We start from the raw sequence: 20125 nt of genomic DNA, 5'->3' as shown, positions 1-20125 counted from the left end.
AAAACAGATATCAGCTATTTAAAATTTCTTAGTTAAGATAGGTTGTACATTTATAGGTAAAATATTGTTTCCACTAACATGTGTAATTTCAATAATATTAGTAATAAGATTAGGTTGTATTTGTTGTAACAATAAGAAAACTAAGAAAAGATTAAAAAGAGAAAAATTGAGAAGAAAAGACAAGGAACAGGAAAGAGAGTTTGAAGAGATAGAATTGGAGGAGTGGAAGGAGAATATGCATAAATCAGCGAAAAGAGAAGAATTAAGGGAAACTGACTTATGAATGAGAGCAAGAACACATTTCGAAGATTTCTGTAAAAGACCATAGAAATTTTTGTAGGTGTGGTGATAGAATCACCAAAGGGGGGATTGCTGGAGCGGGTAATGCAAATTTTGTATACCCTCCCCATTTGCATGTTATACTAATTAGAATAATTAATTAATTATAATCATACTAATTGTTTGAAGTGATTTATTAAACCAATCTACTAATAAATGAATTACACGTGGGATTTGCATTTGCATGGCTTAATTAATATGTAAACTAAATTATGTACGCATATTAATATTAGAGAAATTAGAATATTGCATGTTATATGTTGCTTTTGTCAAGGTTATTGTAAGTCGCATAAATAATGAGTATAAACCGCTTTGGTTGAGTGTTGCTTTCGCTAGCTAAATACACACACATATGGGTATTAGTGAGGAATAACATTTTATTAGCCATTTCTATGTATTAATTACGTTTTGTGTTTGTTTTGCTTAAGTTGACCGTTTGGACCTGCCACAAAATGGCCGCCTCCTACGCTCAACGTGACAGACACCACTCCATGAGGTTCTGGGCGAAATGCGCCTGCGCCAACGCCGGCAATATTGGCCTTCTCCTGACCTCAGGCAGAGTGTACCCACCAAGGCTGCACTGGGAGGAGTGCCAAGTTGAAATGAACAATGAACTGTCTCTTAACCGGAACTAGCACTTGGAATGATCTAACCTAAGAAAGAATGTGAGAACTTCACCGTCTGACCCCAGATCCACCAATGAGAATCGCCTAAAATTGATATTTGTTACAATAATGTGTTGATTTCCTTATAAAAATCGATAGAATAGTGAGGTTGAAAAGCTTCTGTTTCCTGACGTTATGCTGACAGAGAGGACGGTGACGCTGCAGGACCGCTATTTCCTGAATCTTTGACAGACTGAATTAATGCCCAATTTCCTGATGAACTGAACCAATTATATGGGCATAGATTGACAGGTATGCTCCCATGGTCCTAATCCCATCTGTGGGACTGTAGCGTGCTGCAGGACAACTTGATTGACTAAGAGGACGACTTTAGCCAGAATAGGTAAATATGGTAAATTGTGATTTGAAAAACATTTTCTTCCAGATTTGCATTAATCTAGATAAAATTTATTGTTAATCATTCAAATGAGTTGCGTCGTTTATTGATGAGAAATGATCAAATTTTAAGGTAATATAGTTATTAGAAATTGCCAAACACGCAACTAACTCAGATCCATCTAGTTACATAAAAGGGATAATTAGAAGGTTTAGTTTAGGATAAGTTAAAATGCAGTTATGTAAAATTTATGGTTTCTTTGGATATTCCTTTTATGTCAGCGTTTGGAACAATCATCTCTCGGGGAAAACAGACCAGTGAAGTGTGAATGTTGGTGTTATGGGCCCCACCAGTGAATATATGGATTGAATGTGATAGTGAGATCTCTGGTCTGTGGTAAAGGGAGGATTTGGATTCCACACTGCATCACAGGCACGCCTGCATGCTGGCCGGTGCATGAATTTGACCTCCGATGGTATAAAGAAACGTCAACAATGAGAAATGTTTTCAGCACATGACCAACATTGCTTAGCATTATGAAACCCACCCTGAATTTTTTTAATATAGGAAATGCTATCAATAAAAATAAATACCCATACGTGCCCACTTCAAAGAATACCTACGAAAGAGGAGTTGGCCTAATGGCTAGGGCAGTCGACCTAGGGAACCAGGTTCGAGTCTTTGCAGGGACGCACAACATTCTGTGATTCTGGGCAAATCGCTTAATGTCCCCATGCCTAACAAAAAATGAATTTGTCCTCATGTATTGCAACTGGTGCTCCTGTAAAGCGCTCTGATACCCGATACCTTTGGGTCAAGTTTGTGCTATATCAAACTCTGTAAAAAAAAAAAAAAAAGAGGATATTTAGTCAACTGCATGCAGCGCTATGTACCAGTCAGTGGCGAGTAGAGGGTAGAAAGAATAAGAAGCGCTGTGTGCCAGTGAGCAGCAGGAGAGGTAAGAAAGAAATAGTGCTCTCAAACAAAACATGTTGCCTTTAGTGGAAGGATCCACGTAACAGGGCCAGTAGCCAGGGTGGGAGAAAAACAACCACAAGGAGGGACAAATGTACACTAATCACCAATGAGAAATATGACATTTGTAGAGGCAGACCAAGCAACCAATGAATAGCAGTGGGCGTGTGGTGGGCATGTTCAATACAGCCTTTCTCGCAGAGCAGCGCATGTGTTCTGCCTCTAGGCTCAACCTAAAAATGGAAACTGCAGGAAAAAAATACTTTTTTCAGTACCATCCAGTTTTCAGATGTTTTGTCTGCATTCGCTCCCGGTAAGCAAGAACTGTGAAACTAAGAGCTTTAAAGAATTTGTGGCATCGTCTTGACCATTCTGCACACCATACAAACCTGAAATTTGCTGGCTTTGCTAATGATTATTGCAAGTGGGGAGGAACACGCTAACTAATCTGTTCATTCTACATGTGCCCTCACTGTTATCTGTTCTAGAGGGGCATGCACGAGCACATTAGATTTAATTGTGGAGCAGCGTAATTTTAGATCCATCCTTACATGTCACAGAAAAGCAGTATTTATGGAAAATGAACATCCTATACTCTATTTGCTTCATTCTAATAACGAGAATTATGACATTAGAGAGTTATTGAACTACCCTTTTGTTATTAAAATGTATTAATTCTAGACCTTATAGATTTAGAATCAAAATGGTGCTCCAAAATGCATTTAATGCAGTGCATTCAGTAGGGACTAGAGATTCTGTACCTTGTGTGCTTTAATGTTTTGATTATAATGCGACCATTTGCGGTTCTCATTTACTTTTACGTGTAGGATTTTCTAGTCATACTGCATATATTGAAAGTACAGTTTGCCTTATAATCTGATTTCCTTTCTTAATGGTTGCATTTATTTTTGAATTGCACGTGCACACATAGCCATATATTCAACGTGTAAAATGAAATTATTTGCTAAGTTAGCAAAACCGTGGGCGTTAAGCTTACAGTCTTAGACACTTAACCATCAACGTGTACAAGTGGTTTGTGTTTCCATTGTTTTCTTCTCTGCAGGTGCTTCTTCATGATCTCATAGCCAGTAAAAGGAGTATCTTTGTATTAGTGATAGTGAGATACAGGCAAGAATGATTAGCAAATACATGTGGTGCTAACAAGTTGAATGAGGGGAGCACATTTATTTGGTATTTGGCAGAAGACATTCAAAGTCGCCCGGATGGCCTAAGTAGTGGGATGCGAGGATCAAGAGAAAAGGAAAATGTCAATCTTGGGAGAGTTGAAATCTACTGGAATTGGTCACATGAGAGATGTGCTCATCTTTGAGTCCTTTAGGTTTAATTTGGAGTTCCTTTGTTGAAGCAGACCAGACCCTTGCTGACTTGGAATGTACAGACTTCTGTACTCTATTTCTCTAAGAGTGTAAGGCTATAGGGCGTACACTTGATTCTCTTCAAAAGATTTCTTCTGAAATCTTTTCCTATGCTGACACCTTCCTTATTATTTTAATTCTGGCATCCTTTCCCTAGATGATTTTAGTTTAGTGTAGGATTTGACTAGTTATCTAGAATCTATTTATGAATAATCGGGAGAACCAGAAATATTATACAGAGCATCAGATACTATGTCTTCTATGTTGCATTACTGCCACTGATTTTCTTGTATGCTTTGCTATTGAGACTGAACTTTGTAATAAGATTTGGGCTGCCATTGGTGATTTTGTACCTTTATAATGTGTTTTTGAGATTCATTTATATCACTTTGGCTATTAATTTGTAATAAACTTTCTTAACCTTATTTTCTGATTCATACTCTTCCTTGTGTTGCCAAATGGGTTAAACGAATGTTAAACTCTTTGGTTAATGGTAACTCCCTATTGTGTCTCAGTCAACTACAAAGATTAATTGCAGCAAGTAGTAAGAGTGGCCCTGCGCTCTTTCTATTTCTAGTTATAAATGAACACTAATGCTTGACAATTTTGTTGTTCTTCTCCTATTTGTAGATTTGTCAATCTACGAGGGTGGAGCGTAGCAATTTTTTAAACTTTTAGGAAGTGAAGAATCTGTTTACATTTTTCAAAACCATTTACAGTGCCAATCCCTTGTTTTCTTTTTTCTTATTTTGCTACCATTGAAACCTAATCTGAAAACAGCTCTCTTTCTAAATATATAACTCAAGTGTCTCCAAAACTAGAACATTTGCCCAAAGTTAACATGTTATACCAGTTTTTGGTGAGAGGCTGAGTGATGATTTCTGAGAAATTTTACAAACCATATTAATATGTCACCTACCTTTGTCACATACATATACTTTGTTTTGCTTTGCACTCAACATATTACTGCACAATGAGTTCATTTTCAAGAGAAAATTCCAGAATGTGGACACAAAAGAACCAAAACCATAGATGGGCTCACCTACAAACATCCAAACGCCAGATCATGCAAAATCTGCACAAAGTAAGTCCTTTCCTTACCTGGGGGTCCATGAGTCGGCTCAAGTCTGGGTAAAGGTAGAACTGGATCCCTTGCAGAGCCCCAGGCAGGGTGACACCTCTGATTAAAAGAACTATCAGCATGATGTAAGGGAATGTAACAGTGAAATATGCAACCTGTCAGAAAAAAACAGTAAACCAAGTGTGAGTCAACAATGCAAGAATAACACTTCAAAAAAACTATATTCCTTTCCAAAAACCTAGGCTAGAAATAATAGGGTTACTAAGCATTTTTAGATCATTTAAATAGGTGACTATAATGCAAGGGAATACCTCTCTTGAAGGACGAGGGGAGGCATCTTGGCTCAAGTGGCTACATATCCATAAATCAGTGCATACAAAGACAGGAAGTATAGAGTGGTGGAATCAAGAGTCATTAGGTGGAATCAAGAGTAGGCAGCATTGGTGTTCATCAAGCTTAGCAGTGGGCCAATAGGACTTTGCTTCCCTGCACTTATTTTGCTTTTTGAATGTGATATTCTGTGAATCATGTATAAGAGGAGGGTGCTGTGTGATTGACTTAGTGGGGAAGCAGCAGAAGGGACACACATTCATGCAGCAAGTAAGACACATTAGACAAGGTCAGAGACAACTATCTATAACAGAAATCTCTGGACACTGCCCCATTTAATCACAGCCCTATCAGCCTCTGCAGCTGCATGTGGCTACCTATTACAGCTAGCCTTAAAACTGTGCTATATTATCCAAAATGGCAGTGTCGTGTTTCAGTACTAAGGGCCAGATATATGAAGGCTTTTTGCTGTCGCAAAGGGCCCAATTTGCAGAATTGAGCTGTTTGTGACCACAAAAAGACATTCTGGAATGTAAGAAACTCAAATTGCAATTTCATAACACAGAACCAAATCGTAATTTGGGTTTGCAACTATATATTAAATTGATATTTGCAAGGGGCATAGTTAGGGTGACCCCTCCAAACATTGAATTGGAATAATAGGTATTAACAGTTTATGAACAAAATCATGTCATAAAACACTAATATTTTAATGATTAGACATTAGAATAAGAGATTCACAAACAGGAAGTGGTCGCTAAGAGACCCCTTACCCTTTGTGAATGTTGACAAAAAATGTTTTTAAGTAGACAGGCAGTGGTCCCAATGACAACTGCCTTCTTTAAAAAATTGTAGTTAAACTTTTAATTTGTTATTAAACATGTCCTGTTTTCATTTAAAGAAAACTGACTGCATTTAAAAAATAAATGATTGCTTTATTTAAACCCTTGCATGCTTCAGACGGCCCCCAGCCATCATACGTCATGGTGGGCGTGTGTGGAGGACGGCCAGGGGCCGTCCAAATCCCACCCACTATTTAGATCACCCACACAGCGCGAAAATGTGCGCAGCACGCAAGGGGTTAAAAGCTATCTCAGAAATGGGATGTTGACTTCAAACACCACCAAACCTGTGATGGCATCAAATCATAGTTACAACCCACCTTATTAATAACCATGTGGATCGTTGAATTGCAACCCACTATGATTCAGTATTTTGTGAACCTACCTATTAGTACATAGGTACAACAATACCACACTGGTTGCAAAAATACTGGTTGTAAATTTTGAACAGTACTTTTAGACCAGTGCTTCGTACATCTTGCCCTTTGACTGCTTTTTCTTTATGTTTTGGAGTTGTTTGTGTTGCTGTACTTTTGTGAGCATTTAATTAGCTGAATCTAAACAAATTACACGTTTAGATCTTTGTCATGTTTTCTCTTTACTGCTCTATTCATACTATGATCTGTTCATTAATTTTTATTTTTTATTATCATTTAGATAGGACAAAGTTTACCATTTGTGCTTTGTATTTTTTATAGCACCAATTTTAGTTGTTGCTTGAATCATTTATTAATTTATATATTGACTGTGTCCTGAAAACATGTTATTGGGTACATATTCACGAGGGATATGAAAACAATAAGTGAAATGGATCCCCGACCAACAGGTTTTAGACTTTAAGCTCTTTTCATTCTTTTTAGACTCGGTTTCTCCACCTTTAGCCAAAGGTTTGTATATACGTCCTCCACTTGGTACCCTTCCATTAAGATCATTTACTAATAAATTGAACAAGGATCCAGTGTCAAGCATTTGTCCGGCCTGTGGCTTGGATAATGAAAATGAAACACTCATAATATTCTTCTGCCAGCATTACTATGGGTCCTGAATGCAAATGGACCTGCTCAATATGTTGGACCAGGGTTTAACCAGATATCTTGTGGCACATAGAATTTTAAAAAGTAGTACATCTCCCATAATTGTTTTTGTTATCATTAAAATTCTATAGGCGGTCTGATACAAGCAAAATAAAATTATAGCAGCAGTAGCTTAGCAAACAAGATATATTCGGATCACAATCTAATTTTAATTAATACACAATGTTAAATCTTTTATGAGAGTTGCAAATAAATTGTGGTCTTTTTTCTGGTTCTTTGCACATAGCATACAGTCGTATTTGCACTGATTGTATAAAGGGATGGATTTATATTGATTTATAATGATTTTAGTTCATGGGTGAGCTGATGTATTAACATTGATTTGAATATTTGCTGTTTTTAACTTGTATTTTAAAAATTCATTATATTGTTATTGTACTGTGTATGTATACTTTGATGGTGCATGGAAACCGAATAAACTACTACTACTACTACTAGTATTGACTGTGTGATTTACATTTGTACATCAGATGCTTTACAGATGAGTGTCTGATTATCATCCATCCATCCGAAATTAACCAATCCAAATTTTACAAACAAATAAGAAGCTAATCAGAGGCAAGCTTGCCATTCTGGCAAACCAGGTAATTTTATATCAGCTAAGATTATTTCTGTAGAATTCACACAGGAACAATGCGATGGAAAGATCACTTCTGCAAAATGCAAATTTATTTTGGACGGATGATATTGACAATAAAATGGCACACATGAAAGCAATGAACTGCAGCATAAAAGTACATCTGGGAGCAAATAGCAATATAACAAATGACGAAAGTCTTTACTAAGGAAATTAGTAGAACAAATGCAGAAAGAGTTTTGTTTTAGTATGTATTGGAAATGGCTCCTTCTACAGAGTCACCCCCAAAACTTTTGACTTCCTCCTACCCTTTTTTGCTGAATTCATTTTTATTGGCAGTAGGACTCTGAGCATCTTACACTGCTATCCAGTGTTAAAGTGCATGTGCTCTCTACTTAAAGCATGGCAAGATTGGCTCATTCACAATTGGCACAGTTAATTTACTTGTAAGTCTCTAGTAAAGTGCACTGCATGTGCCCAGGGCTTGTAAATTAAATGCTACTAGTGGTCAGATTGCAGAACTAGAAAAGAAGTTGCTAGAAGATCAGACTAGTCTGCACACTAAGGAAAAGCTTCTTAGAACCAGTATCTTAAAGAAAATGGATAAACTCCAGAAAAATATTAGAAACTATAATTGAGAACGGACATATCCATATATTCAGGAAAGGACTTTTACCAACAAAGCCAGAATTATACAAGGAGTTTCCATAAACTGGCCACTTTTTCAGATACTGCTTCCTCAAGTTCAGAGGGTGTTAAAGCTGGAGGTGGAGCAACCAAGCTGGGTTTTGGTTTTGGCCAAGCAGCCCCCAACCAGCCTTTTTTAAAGCAGGGCTAACCACCCCAGAGAGAGCGAGTTCAGAACAAGACACGAGGATGATTCAAGAACCAATACACACCAGGGTTCCGACAAACCCAGAAACAATTTTACGAATGGTAGACTCAGACATATGCAATAAGAACTTAGAAATTGTCCCTATTTTTAATTGATCATTGCATGAGCTGAATTCAAAGGAAATATAAGTACTTAGTGCTGGTTTGTTATTTATACCAACTGTGGAAATGTGGATTTTCCTGATCAGTTATGTCCCCTATCTTGGACCCCAACGGTTCTATATGCATGTTACAAGTACATGTATGTTCCCTCCAGTTCCAGTTTCTAAGACGCAAACATATGTGTGTCTACCGTCGACATGTTCTCTGTCAGATCCGCCATCAATGGGCTGGATATTCGATTCCTAAGTATGAAAGACCACCGACTTTATATGGCTAAGTTATTCCATTTTTTACCGTTCAGGCAAGTAGGCCCGATTCTTTCCTCAAAGCCTTTTTCCTGCTCTCTGTCTCTGACAGTTTCAGCTTGAGCTCGCATCTGTATCCATGAACTTTGTCCTACTCCCTGTGCAGCTAACGGTGCCTGCCTCGGCCAGTTTTCGCCTGCCTGCCAAGAAGCTGTATTTCACCTTCGAATTATCTATTTTGCTCTTCAGCCGATGCATTCCTGTCTAGTGATTTAGGTAAACATTTCCTTTTGCTCACCAGCAAAGGACTCGGCCTTTCCGTCCTCCTGCAAGTGATTCATAGCCCTGTTGCCATGGAAAGTTTTCTGCCCCTCGCATCTCATATAGACACTTAGACGCTTGTACACGCACACACAGTCAGTATAGAATAGATTCTGTCCGAGAGTCCTTCCTTGTGGATAACATAGTTCTCTAAACATAGGATGTTAGATATGATTTGGGATTAGGTTGACTTGACCCCCCAGACTTCTCGTCTCCACATGTAGAGCTAAATGTCAAGTCCCCTTCACCCCCTAGTTACACGTCAATCACACGTCATGCTGCTGCGCGCGCATCCATGTTAAGTATTATCTTATAGATCCACCTATGTAAGATAATCAGAGCCAATCATGTTTCTTTTTGCTCCTTATTACGCCTAGTTTCGATTACGTATTACCATGTCATCTCTCTTATCAATTGTTACGCCTTTTGCATTCGTTTCATTGTAATGTATGACCTATAAAAGTTACTTCTTGTCAATAAAGTATTGTACTTCACTTCCTGAACCCTCGTGGTGACGGAACCTGAAGGCCGCGACTCGAGTCGGCCATTTTGGAATAAAGCCCATTTAGAAAACCTCTTATACCACGGATTCTGCCTCTTGTTATTCTGAGCTATTTTACTTTATTTTAAGATTCCGTATGAAATTCAGTTTAGGTGAAAAGAATATTTACCACATAATGGCGCCCGAATAGGGACACTTTCTCATCTCACGCGCCGGCGGTGCGTTGCAGGCCCGGTCTCCTGCCACAGCTGGACGGACCATAAACGCGTACCAGCAGGATTTCCTGTAAGCTCCCTCCGGTCAAGCGGGGGCGACTGAGGCTGCGATCAACCCAGACGAGGCGGTGAGAAGTGCGAAGTATCCCGACCAGAGCCTAGCTGAGAGAGCAAGATCCGAGGTATACAGAGGCCCACCAGGTTTTCGAAATCCCGATGTCCAGAGGGTCCGCTGTCCACAGTCATCGAGTCCCGTCCATTCTCTGAGGCCTTCCGTTTCAAGGAGCTACTCGGTGAGTACCATCGCCGGGGAGGCGTGTTGACGCGCACATAGGTTGTGCCGGTCAAGACGGATTTGGGTACACAAATCCGGTCTGCACTGTTTAGCAGTGTATATGTACTGTTTAGCAGTATATCAAGTATTCCGAAGTATTCAGTTATTGTCAAGAATTCAGCTTGGTGATTAGTTAGGCAGACTGTCATCATTGCCGGTCATTGTTAAAAATGTTTAATGTTTAATGTTTAAAGTGTTCAAATGTCTTGCATATTGTGGTATGAATGATTGTTCATTGTTCACTGTTCATTATTGTGTTTTTTCGTATTAAGTGAATTCAAGAGTAAGTATCAGATCAGTTGTCAAGATGCCGCTCTTTTCGAAGTTAAGACAGATTACTACCAGAAAAGGGGTGCTTGAAGAAGCAGTTCCTATTCCTCCTAGGGACACTCCAGGGCATTTTATGTATCACAAGCATGGCTTAGATGCCATATTGTTTCTTGATCTATGGGTAGATTATACCAAGGGATTGCCGGAAAGTCAAAGGTGGCCCGCAGCGGGAACCTGGGATGCAGAGTGCATCATGAAAGTGGAGGGAGAGTTATGGAAAAGAAAAGTCAGACAGTCACAGAAAGACGCTGTTGAGTTATGGCGTAAAGAATCTCATAGACGTACAGAAAAAGCACGTAGACAAGAAGAGAGGAGTAAAGAAAGTTCAAAGGAAGTTCAAGAAAATCTATTAATTGAGGAAGGTATCCGAGTGAAATCAGAACAAGTAAATAGACAAAGAAATGCCCTTATGAATGGTATGTATCCCCTTCTAGCCGAAGGACTACCTAAGGCTGTTCCAGAGATGCCAAAAGACTTGCCACCCCCATTATTTCCAATTAAGGTACATCCAAAGGGGCATCCCAGAACCGCAGAAGATGTTTTTCTTTCCTCATATCTAGACGACGCAGCTCCCGAGTATGCTAACGCCACACCACATAGACCGTCTGGCGGAGGGGTTCAACGTCAGGAGCCGGTATCCGTCCCCGTGCAACAGCAAGTCCCGATACAAGCTTAGGCAAGCACATCTGTTTCCGCATCTGTCCCCGCAGTCGATTCTACAGTGGTATCGACACCCATAGTTGCTGTGTCACGTTCAACGAACCCATTCACACCCGACGCCCCAGATGGGGCCACGGGAGGTGCTAGCAATACCTTTACACCACCTAGAATAAATAAACTTGTCTTTCAAGAGTCAGCGCATTCACGTACACCCAAATTCGTAAGCGAACGTACGCTTAAGGAACTCCTTGTAAATTGTAGATATGACCCGGTGGTTGGTAAAGAGGACGAAATGGTCCTGGCATCATTACGTATCAGACGAGCCGCAGAGTATTTAGCAAGGTTACCAGGAATGACTACGCATCTAGATAACATATATCATTTTGTTCAAACAGGACGAGATCCAGAATGTATTAACAGAGCTATGGAATTCCAGAAAGTAGAGATACAGGGGGAACTGTTACGTTTCCTCATAAACTGTGTGATCAGAAATCAAGACCGTCCGGGGGTAGACCCGAATGCAATGCTTATTCTTACAAGATGGAGCCAGAATATATCAGAAGGGAGACACGATAAGCAAAACTGTATAATAGCCATGTGCCGAAAAATACGTAGAGAAATAGAACGTATTCACGAAGAAAGATTGGAAATAGACGAGTTCGAGCAAGATGAAGTATCCGAATCAGGGAATTCCGCAAGACAGTCAGAGACCATAGCCTATGTAGGCAGAGGAAGATCCTGTGATAATACTAGATGTTTTTCTGATCCCATACACTCTGTATGCCCAAATAATAGCAGAACGTACCCGACGCCTGTAATAAATCTGAAGTCTCCTGAACATTTGTTTCAAGCCGCAGATAAAATACTACGAGAACGAAGGGGTTACCACCTCCTCGATTCCATGGATGAGCAAGAATTAGCCAGATCAGCCGTTCACTGGATTGACAGTCCTGAAAAATACGGTGATGAGACCGTAGCACACACGTTTTTTAATCTCAGTACAGATGAACAACGTTTAGCTGGAATCTATATGATTCAGCAACTCCTTATATTATATAAGAGCCAACATGCTGACCCTGGTCCTTTACCTGATATATTAACGGAACTACTCACGAACAGATGGAGGGGTTCTAGTAACAAGTTAATTAAAGAGATATTAGTGTCACGTAAACAGTATGTCCTTTTTGTAAGACCGGATTCTCTCTCGCTGCCCCGCAGAGAAAGAACGCCGTACTATATGGATAGACAAAATCCCTTACGAGAAGTACACCCAATAAAAGGCGAAGACAATCAGTTTCACCGTGTATTTGTATACACACCCATATCAAAAATTGAATTGTTAGAAATGAAGAAAGTAGTACCAAGTCATGACAAAGACCCAGCGGGTTTCCACCGAGAAATTAAGGACATGTTACTGATGGGAGAGTATACCTATCCTGATATTATGACGATATTAAAGGTGCTCTTACCTGCTGGCATTTATGAAAAACTGAAAGAAAAAGAGTGGGAAGTGGGTGACCAAAAGATAGATTGGACAGCATTAGAAACAGAGGAAAAGACCCGAACTGCAGGTTCAGGACTCGGGGATAAAGTCAAAGCATTACCAGGTTTACTAGTACAAGTACTGCCACGTTTATTAACTACGAAAAAGGAAGATTGGGGTGCAATCACGGCCTGTAAACAAAAGCATGATGAAGACACAAGTGATTATTATGCCCGATTTGAAAAATGTTTTGGAATAAATAGTGGTATAAAAACAAGTAGTGAATCGTATCCACACTTATTTGTGACAAAATTAGTAGAAAATGCATTACCTCCAGTAAAGAATAGAATATTGAAATTCGAGAGTACCTGGCAAAGTAACACTCCGTCACAAATGCTACAAATGTTACAGTATCATCACAATAGAATTAGAGATGAACAAGAACACGAACAAAGACGTATGAAAGATACAAAAATGAAAATGCTAGTGTCTCAGACAGTACCGGCTGAAGGACATAAAAAGGGTATGACACAGTCCGATTCAGCAGGACCGGTAAAAGGAACATGCAATTATTGCAAAAAGCCAGGTCATTACGTACATGATTGTCCAGTTTTAAAACATAATATCGCCATAGGTAAAACACAAGAAAGATCACGGCCACTCAGACAAGATCAGAATGAACAAGGAGCTATGCCGCATCCCCAGGCCATGCCAGCCGCACAACAGCCAATACAGTTTGTGCCAGCTGCACCACCGTTGCCTGCTACTGCCACACAAACCACAACACGACAAATGTATCAGACTGCACAGTATGAATATCCTGAGTATCAGCGTTACGCATGAACAAGCCTAGAGAGGGAAGTCGACTTACCGCTTATCGAGATTCCCGTAGATCAAGAAGGACCTTATGTACATAGTGAATTATTAGGTCAAGATAGAAAATTCCTACTCGATACAGGGGCAAGTCGAACAACTATAAAACGTAGTGAAGTTCCAGGGGCACCCCTCTCAGGCTCACAAAATGTTTCCCTTGGTTTTTCAGGAAAACCTATTGTTAATGAAGTATCACAGCCTCTCCCACTTACGATAGGACCTCTGACACGAACTACAGATTTATTGCTTACTAAATCATGTCCAGAAAATCTGTTAGGAATTAAAACTCTGAAAGCACTAGGAGCCATAATATGTTGTTCTCCGGAAGGAGTAAGGTTGTTTTTACGTGATTTTAAAGGTCACTATGTGTCTAGAGACATGGATCCCCGACTACAGACTTTACCAGTACATCTATGGGCACAAGGCCCTACGGATGTCGGCTGCATGAACATTACACCATACCGAGTCACATTGAAAGCAGGAGTGGTACTACCACGAATGCGACAATACAAGTTACCGCAAGATGCTGTAGTGGCTTTGTTGAAAATCATTGATGAGCTAATTGCCCAGGGAGTAGTTGTAGAAACAGACTCCAATGTATGTAATTCACCGATAATTCCGATTCTTAAACGAACTGATCCTACTGCCCCACCAGTATACCGATTGGTTATTGATTTGCGTGAACTAAACAAGTGCATTGTACCACAATTTCCTGTGGTCCCTGATATATCATCATTATTGACAGCAATTGATTCCGAAGCAACATTCTTTACTGTAATTGATCTCAAGAATGCCTTTTTCAGCGTCCCAATAGATCCGGAAAGCCAATACTTGTTCGGATTCAGTTTAAATGGGCGCAGCTTTAAATTCTCACGCGCTCCCCAAGGATTCACAGAAAGCCCCAGCATCTACAGCCAAGCACTGAAACGAGAACTTGACAGTATCCACATGCCAGTCAATACTGCACTGCTTCAATATGTCGATGATCTGCTGATCACTGCGAGAAGCGAACCTGAATGTGAAAAGGCTTCTCTGACAGTTTTACATTTTCTAGCCGACAAGGGGCACAAGGTGTCTCCTTCTAAGCTGCAATTCTGTGTCCAGCGAGTTATTTATCTTGGTCACTCGCTGTCCAAGGAGGGAAGGCAGCTTACACCAGATCGCATCCAGTTAATTGCTAACATGTCAATACCCCAGACACAAAAGGAGGTGCGGGCTTTCATAGGCCTCACTTCATATTGTAGGCAGTGGATCCCTCAGTACGCATTTCTAGCAAAACCACTCATTCAGTTAACCACACAGGAGGCAGCCACATCGACTGTTCTCCCTTGGACTCAGGAACATACACAAGCTTTTGAAAGCCTAAAGGAAGCCTTATGTCAAGCACCTGTTTTAGCAACACCATGTTATAGCAAACATTTTACACTCTTTGTTACAGAACGTGAAGGTACTGCCTTGTCAGTACTCACTCAGGATCAAGCAGGATCACGCAAGCCATGTGCTTATTTTTCCAGTACATTAGATCCCGTAGCTCAGGCTTTGCCTGCATGCCTGAAATCAGTGGCAGCGACAGCTTTAGCAATCAGACAAAGCGATGCCATAGTGTTAGGACATCCATTGACAGTACAAGTACCGCATGCAGTAGAGGTTCTTGTGAACCGAACACAAACACAACACTTGACCATAGCAAGACTTACCGGTTATGAACTGACATTGTTTCAGCCACACATAGAGATCCGACGGTGTAATACATTGAATCCTGCTACACTATTACCTGTAAGTGGAACAGACCCACTAGCTCATGATTGTGTTGAAATCATTGAAATAAAGACGAAACCTAGACAAGACTTGACAGACGTCCCATTGTTAGATCCAGACCTGACGTTGTATGTAGACGGATCGTGCATGAGAACAAGTACAGGAGATTTAGTGGCCGCGTATGCAGTCACAACAGACACTGAAGTTATTGAGACAAATTGTATAGATACTTTGTCAGCCCAAGCAGCAGAACTTATTGCTCTAACACAAGCCTGTATTCAAGCCACAAATAAGAAAGTTAATGTATACACTGACTCACGTTATGCATTCGGAGTTGTACACGACTTCGGCGTGCTGTGGCGAGAGAGAGGTTATTTAACCTCCCATGGTGCCCACATTCAGCACGGACCCCTCATTCATGCCTTGTTAGACGCAATACATCGACCCACTGCTATATCGATTATGAAATGTAAAGCACACACGAAGGTTACTGATATCATTTCTCAAGGCAATGATTTAGCTGACAGAACAGCTAAACAGACTGCTCAGAATCGCACATTAGACATGACAAAGCCAATAGTTCAGACACCAACACAGTGTATGACAATTAAGGATCCCGCACTTGACGTAATCGACATACAGACACATGCTACTGCAGAAGAATTAAAGAAATGGACTGAACTAGGAGGGATCCAGACAGATCAGGGATGGATGACGAAGGAGAAATCTGTATGGTTTCTTCCTGACTCTATGGTCCAAGCCATTATAGCTACAATTCACAGCCCGGCGCATTTAGGAGAAAAAGCTATGTTAGATAGCATTCAACACATTTGGTTCAATAAACATTTACGAGCAGCAGCTAAACAAAAGGTCCGTACCTGTATGATATGTTGTCAGTTCAACCCAGGAAAAAGTGTTCCCGTAGAACAGGGTGGATTCCAGACTCCTGATCATCCTTTTGAAGTGCTCCAAATGGATTATATCCAGATGGAACGATGTCGAGGATTCAAATATGTTCTTGTAGTTGTCTGCGCTCTCTCCCGATGGACTGAGGCGTACCCAGTATCAGATTACACGGCCCCGACTACTGCCAAACAGTTAGTTCGAGAATTCTTCCCACGGTACGGTTTACCACGTGTTATATATTCAGATAACGGCCAGCCTTTCTCATCCGAATTAATGAAACATGTCTCACTTTTGTTGGGATATCAGTGGAAATTCCACTGTGTCCGACACCCCGAGGCAGCAGGCCTCGTGGAACGACATAATCAAATTTTGAAAATCAGATTGTCTAAAATATGTAAGGAGAAAGGTGTTGACTGGATAGTAGCCTTACCAGTTGCACTATTTTACATAAGGATGGTAGCACACTCTCGAACAGGGCTATCCCCGTATGAGGTGATCTTCGGAAGGCCACCAAATATGTGGGGGACGCCTATACCACGTAAAATAACTGATGTTAATTGTAATATGCTGACAGATTACTTGGCTTCCTTGATGTCTGCACTACAATCTTGTCGTTCACAGGTAGCTGCAGCTTTTCCTGACAACACTGAGGTGAAACCCCATGACGTTGCTCCGGGTGATCTGGTATTTGTGAGGAATTTCGATCGGAAAACCCAGTTGGAGCCCAGGTGGAAAGAACCGAAGCTAGTCCTGCTGACCACAAGAACAGCCGTGAAAGTTGAGGGCCGCAAGGGCTGGATACATTCCAGCCACATTAAGAAATTTCATGGACTATCCTCGGATATAGACACTGTGCCCTGCACTCCCTCACAGACTGATTCAAAACTTCCTTTTGTCGAAAAGAATGACTCTCAGTTCTATAAATTAAAACTTAGGCCCAAACAGTCGAGCAATTTGATTGTTTAAGTCCTCTCCAAGGTGAAGCGGTTGAATTGTCTCTGACATGTATCCCTTGGACCTGAGTAGAGAGAATACCAGAGAAATGTTGAAACGACAGGCGTATTGTAAATCACTGCGTAGCTACTGTGTGAGGACATTATTAATTCTGTTTTTATTGAGTGTTTTAATAATTATTACGAGTGTGATTTTGCATATATATCATCCTATTTCTAGACATGTTTATAATGTTGCTGCTGAACATTCTTTTAGTGACCTACCGCCACATGAATTATCTTATAGACTTGCGCTGCGCAATAACACCTTCATTAGTATGTTACATCATTCCCATCAGACTAGTAATGCCACCAATTGTTGGGTGTGTGGCCGACTCCCTCCCTATCAGAATAACAAAGGAGTTCTGCCTTTCTTTCCACATCCGTTCACACACAATGGCTCCTGTGGAGCATGGTTTAGTTTACTAAATTCCATAGACCCAGACACAGCAGTTTATCAACAACATTGGATATGGGGAAATCTGAATCTAGTTTTATTCAAAGTCTGTCACCCTAATAAGGAGGGTCACCCCAGTAGAACAGGAACTGATTTAGAAAACGAAGTGTATAAATTAGGTAATTTTACGCCTAATCTTATGATTCTGAATGTCAAATCCGAAGTTGAACTAATTCTGCCCACTATGTCAGTATTTCCAGTTAAGGGTGAATTATGTGTAAGAAAAGTTGGTTCCATACATATGGGCCATAGCCAATGCGTTACTACAATAGAATATAGTGATCAAGGTAAATCTTCATTTAGAGCTTCTCGCCATTCTTACTTTATATGTGGTCAGACGGCATATATGCGTCTACCTCTAGATTGGGATGGTACCTGTTACATAGCATTCCTTTTGCCACCTGTCTTCCTAGCCCCCCCTGATTATTATCGAAATGTTCACTTAGTACACAAAAGAGAGCGAAGAGATCTCCCAGTTGTCGATTATACTGAAACGGCATGGGACAAGTATGTAGATTTCAATAAAGGTATCTTTCCCTATATAGGTACAATATCAAATAGTAAGCTGATACGCAGACTAACCAAGACTCTTGAAGCTGTAGTAAACGAGACTATAGCCGCCCTAGGCAATCTGACAGAGGAACAATCAGTGATGAGAATTGTTGTTCTCCAGAATCGTCTTGTCCTTGACGTCATCCTGGCCGATAGGGGCGGAGCTTGCAGGGTCATCGGATCCAGCTGCTGCATATTCATACCAGAAAATTCGCCATCTGTATATAAAGCTATAACACGCCTTCATAAGATTGTAAGCCAGATACACGAGAATCCAGGCGCTTGGACGTGGTCCGGGTGGTTTTGGAGTGTGATATCAGCCTGGGGATGGAGAGTTCTATCCTTCCTAGGTATTGGCCTTCTTATGCTCTTCAGTTGTTGTTTATGCCTGCAATGTGGACCAGCGATTTGTGGTCTGTGTGCCACATCATGCATTCCATATCAAAGTTCTCGTTCAAAATGCCGGAAAAGGAAGGAAGAAGAAATGATGCTCCATGAGCAAATCGATGGAATGATGAAGATTGATATCTCTTGAAGGGCAAGTAGGGGACAAGGAGGGAATGTGGAAATGTGGATTTTCCTGATCAGTTATGTCCCCTATCTTGGACCCCAACGGTTCTATATGCATGTTACAAGTACATGTATGTTCCCTCCAGTTCCAGTTTCTAAGACGCAAACATATGTGTGTCTACCGTCGACATGTTCTCTGTCAGATCCGCCATCAATGGGCTGGATATTCGATTCCTAAGTATGAAAGACCACCGACTTTATATGGCTAAGTTATTCCATTTTTTACCGTTCAGGCAAGTAGGCCCGATTCTTTCCTCAAAGCCTTTTTCCTGCTCTCTGTCTCTGACAGTTTCAGCTTGAGCTCGCATCTGTATCCATGAACTTTGTCCTACTCCCTGTGCAGCTAACGGTGCCTGCCTCGGCCAGTTTTCGCCTGCCTGCCAAGAAGCTGTATTTCACCTTCGAATTATCTATTTTGCTCTTCAGCCGATGCATTCCTGTCTAGTGATTTAGGTAAACATTTCCTTTTGCTCACCAGCAAAGGACTCGGCCTTTCCGTCCTCCTGCAAGTGATTCATAGCCCTGTTGCCATGGAAAGTTTTCTGCCCCTCGCATCTCATATAGACACTTAGACGCTTGTACACGCACACACAGTCAGTATAGAATAGATTCTGTCCGAGAGTCCTTCCTTGTGGATAACATAGTTCTCTAAACATAGGATGTTAGATATGATTTGGGATTAGGTTGACTTGACCCCCCAGACTTCTCGTCTCCACATGTAGAGCTAAATGTCAAGTCCCCTTCACCCCCTAGTTACACGTCAATCACACGTCATGCTGCTGCGCGCGCATCCATGTTAAGTATTATCTTATAGATCCACCTATGTAAGATAATCAGAGCCAATCATGTTTCTTTTTGCTCCTTATTACGCCTAGTTTCGATTACGTATTACCATGTCATCTCTCTTATCAATTGTTACGCCTTTTGCATTCGTTTCATTGTAATGTATGACCTATAAAAGTTACTTCTTGTCAATAAAGTATTGTACTTCACTTCCTGAACCCTCGTGGTGACGGAACCTGAAGGCCGCGACTCGAGTCGGCCATTTTGGAATAAAGCCCATTTAGAAAACCTCTTATACCACGGATTCTGCCTCTTGTTATTCTGAGCTATTTTACTTTATTTTAAGATTCCGTATGAAATTCAGTTTAGGTGAAAAGAATATTTACCACACAACCTGTAGAAATGATCCCATTCTGACACAGATTGAACTATATAAGTTATTTTGAACTTTACGTCTAAGATATTTTGCTTGCCAAAATGCCAATGGATATAAATGTAGACACCACACGCCTTCATTGTCTTCCAAGCTTTT

General features: G+C 40.6%; 1 protein-coding gene across 6 annotated transcripts in view; it reads right to left on the bottom strand.

Annotated features, from left to right (window-relative positions):
- The window catches only part of LOC146854878 (sodium- and chloride-dependent GABA transporter 2-like), a 1159405-nt gene that overhangs the window by 398843 nt on the left and 740437 nt on the right, over nt 1-20125 (bottom strand). For all 6 annotated transcript variants that reach the window (XM_085652286.1, XM_085652283.1, XM_085652284.1 and 3 more), the window contains one exon: nt 4794-4928. In XM_085652286.1, coding sequence (XP_085508412.1) covers nt 4794-4928 — 135 coding nt within the window. The remainder of the gene's footprint in view (nt 1-4793; nt 4929-20125) is intronic.

This window comes from Triturus cristatus, chromosome 4_1, assembly GCF_964204655.1.
Source record: "Triturus cristatus chromosome 4_1, aTriCri1.1, whole genome shotgun sequence".
Taxonomy (NCBI): Eukaryota; Metazoa; Chordata; class Amphibia; order Caudata; family Salamandridae; genus Triturus; species Triturus cristatus.
The sequence above is the reverse complement of the archived record's forward strand: the minus strand, read 5'-3'. Positions and strand labels throughout refer to the sequence as shown.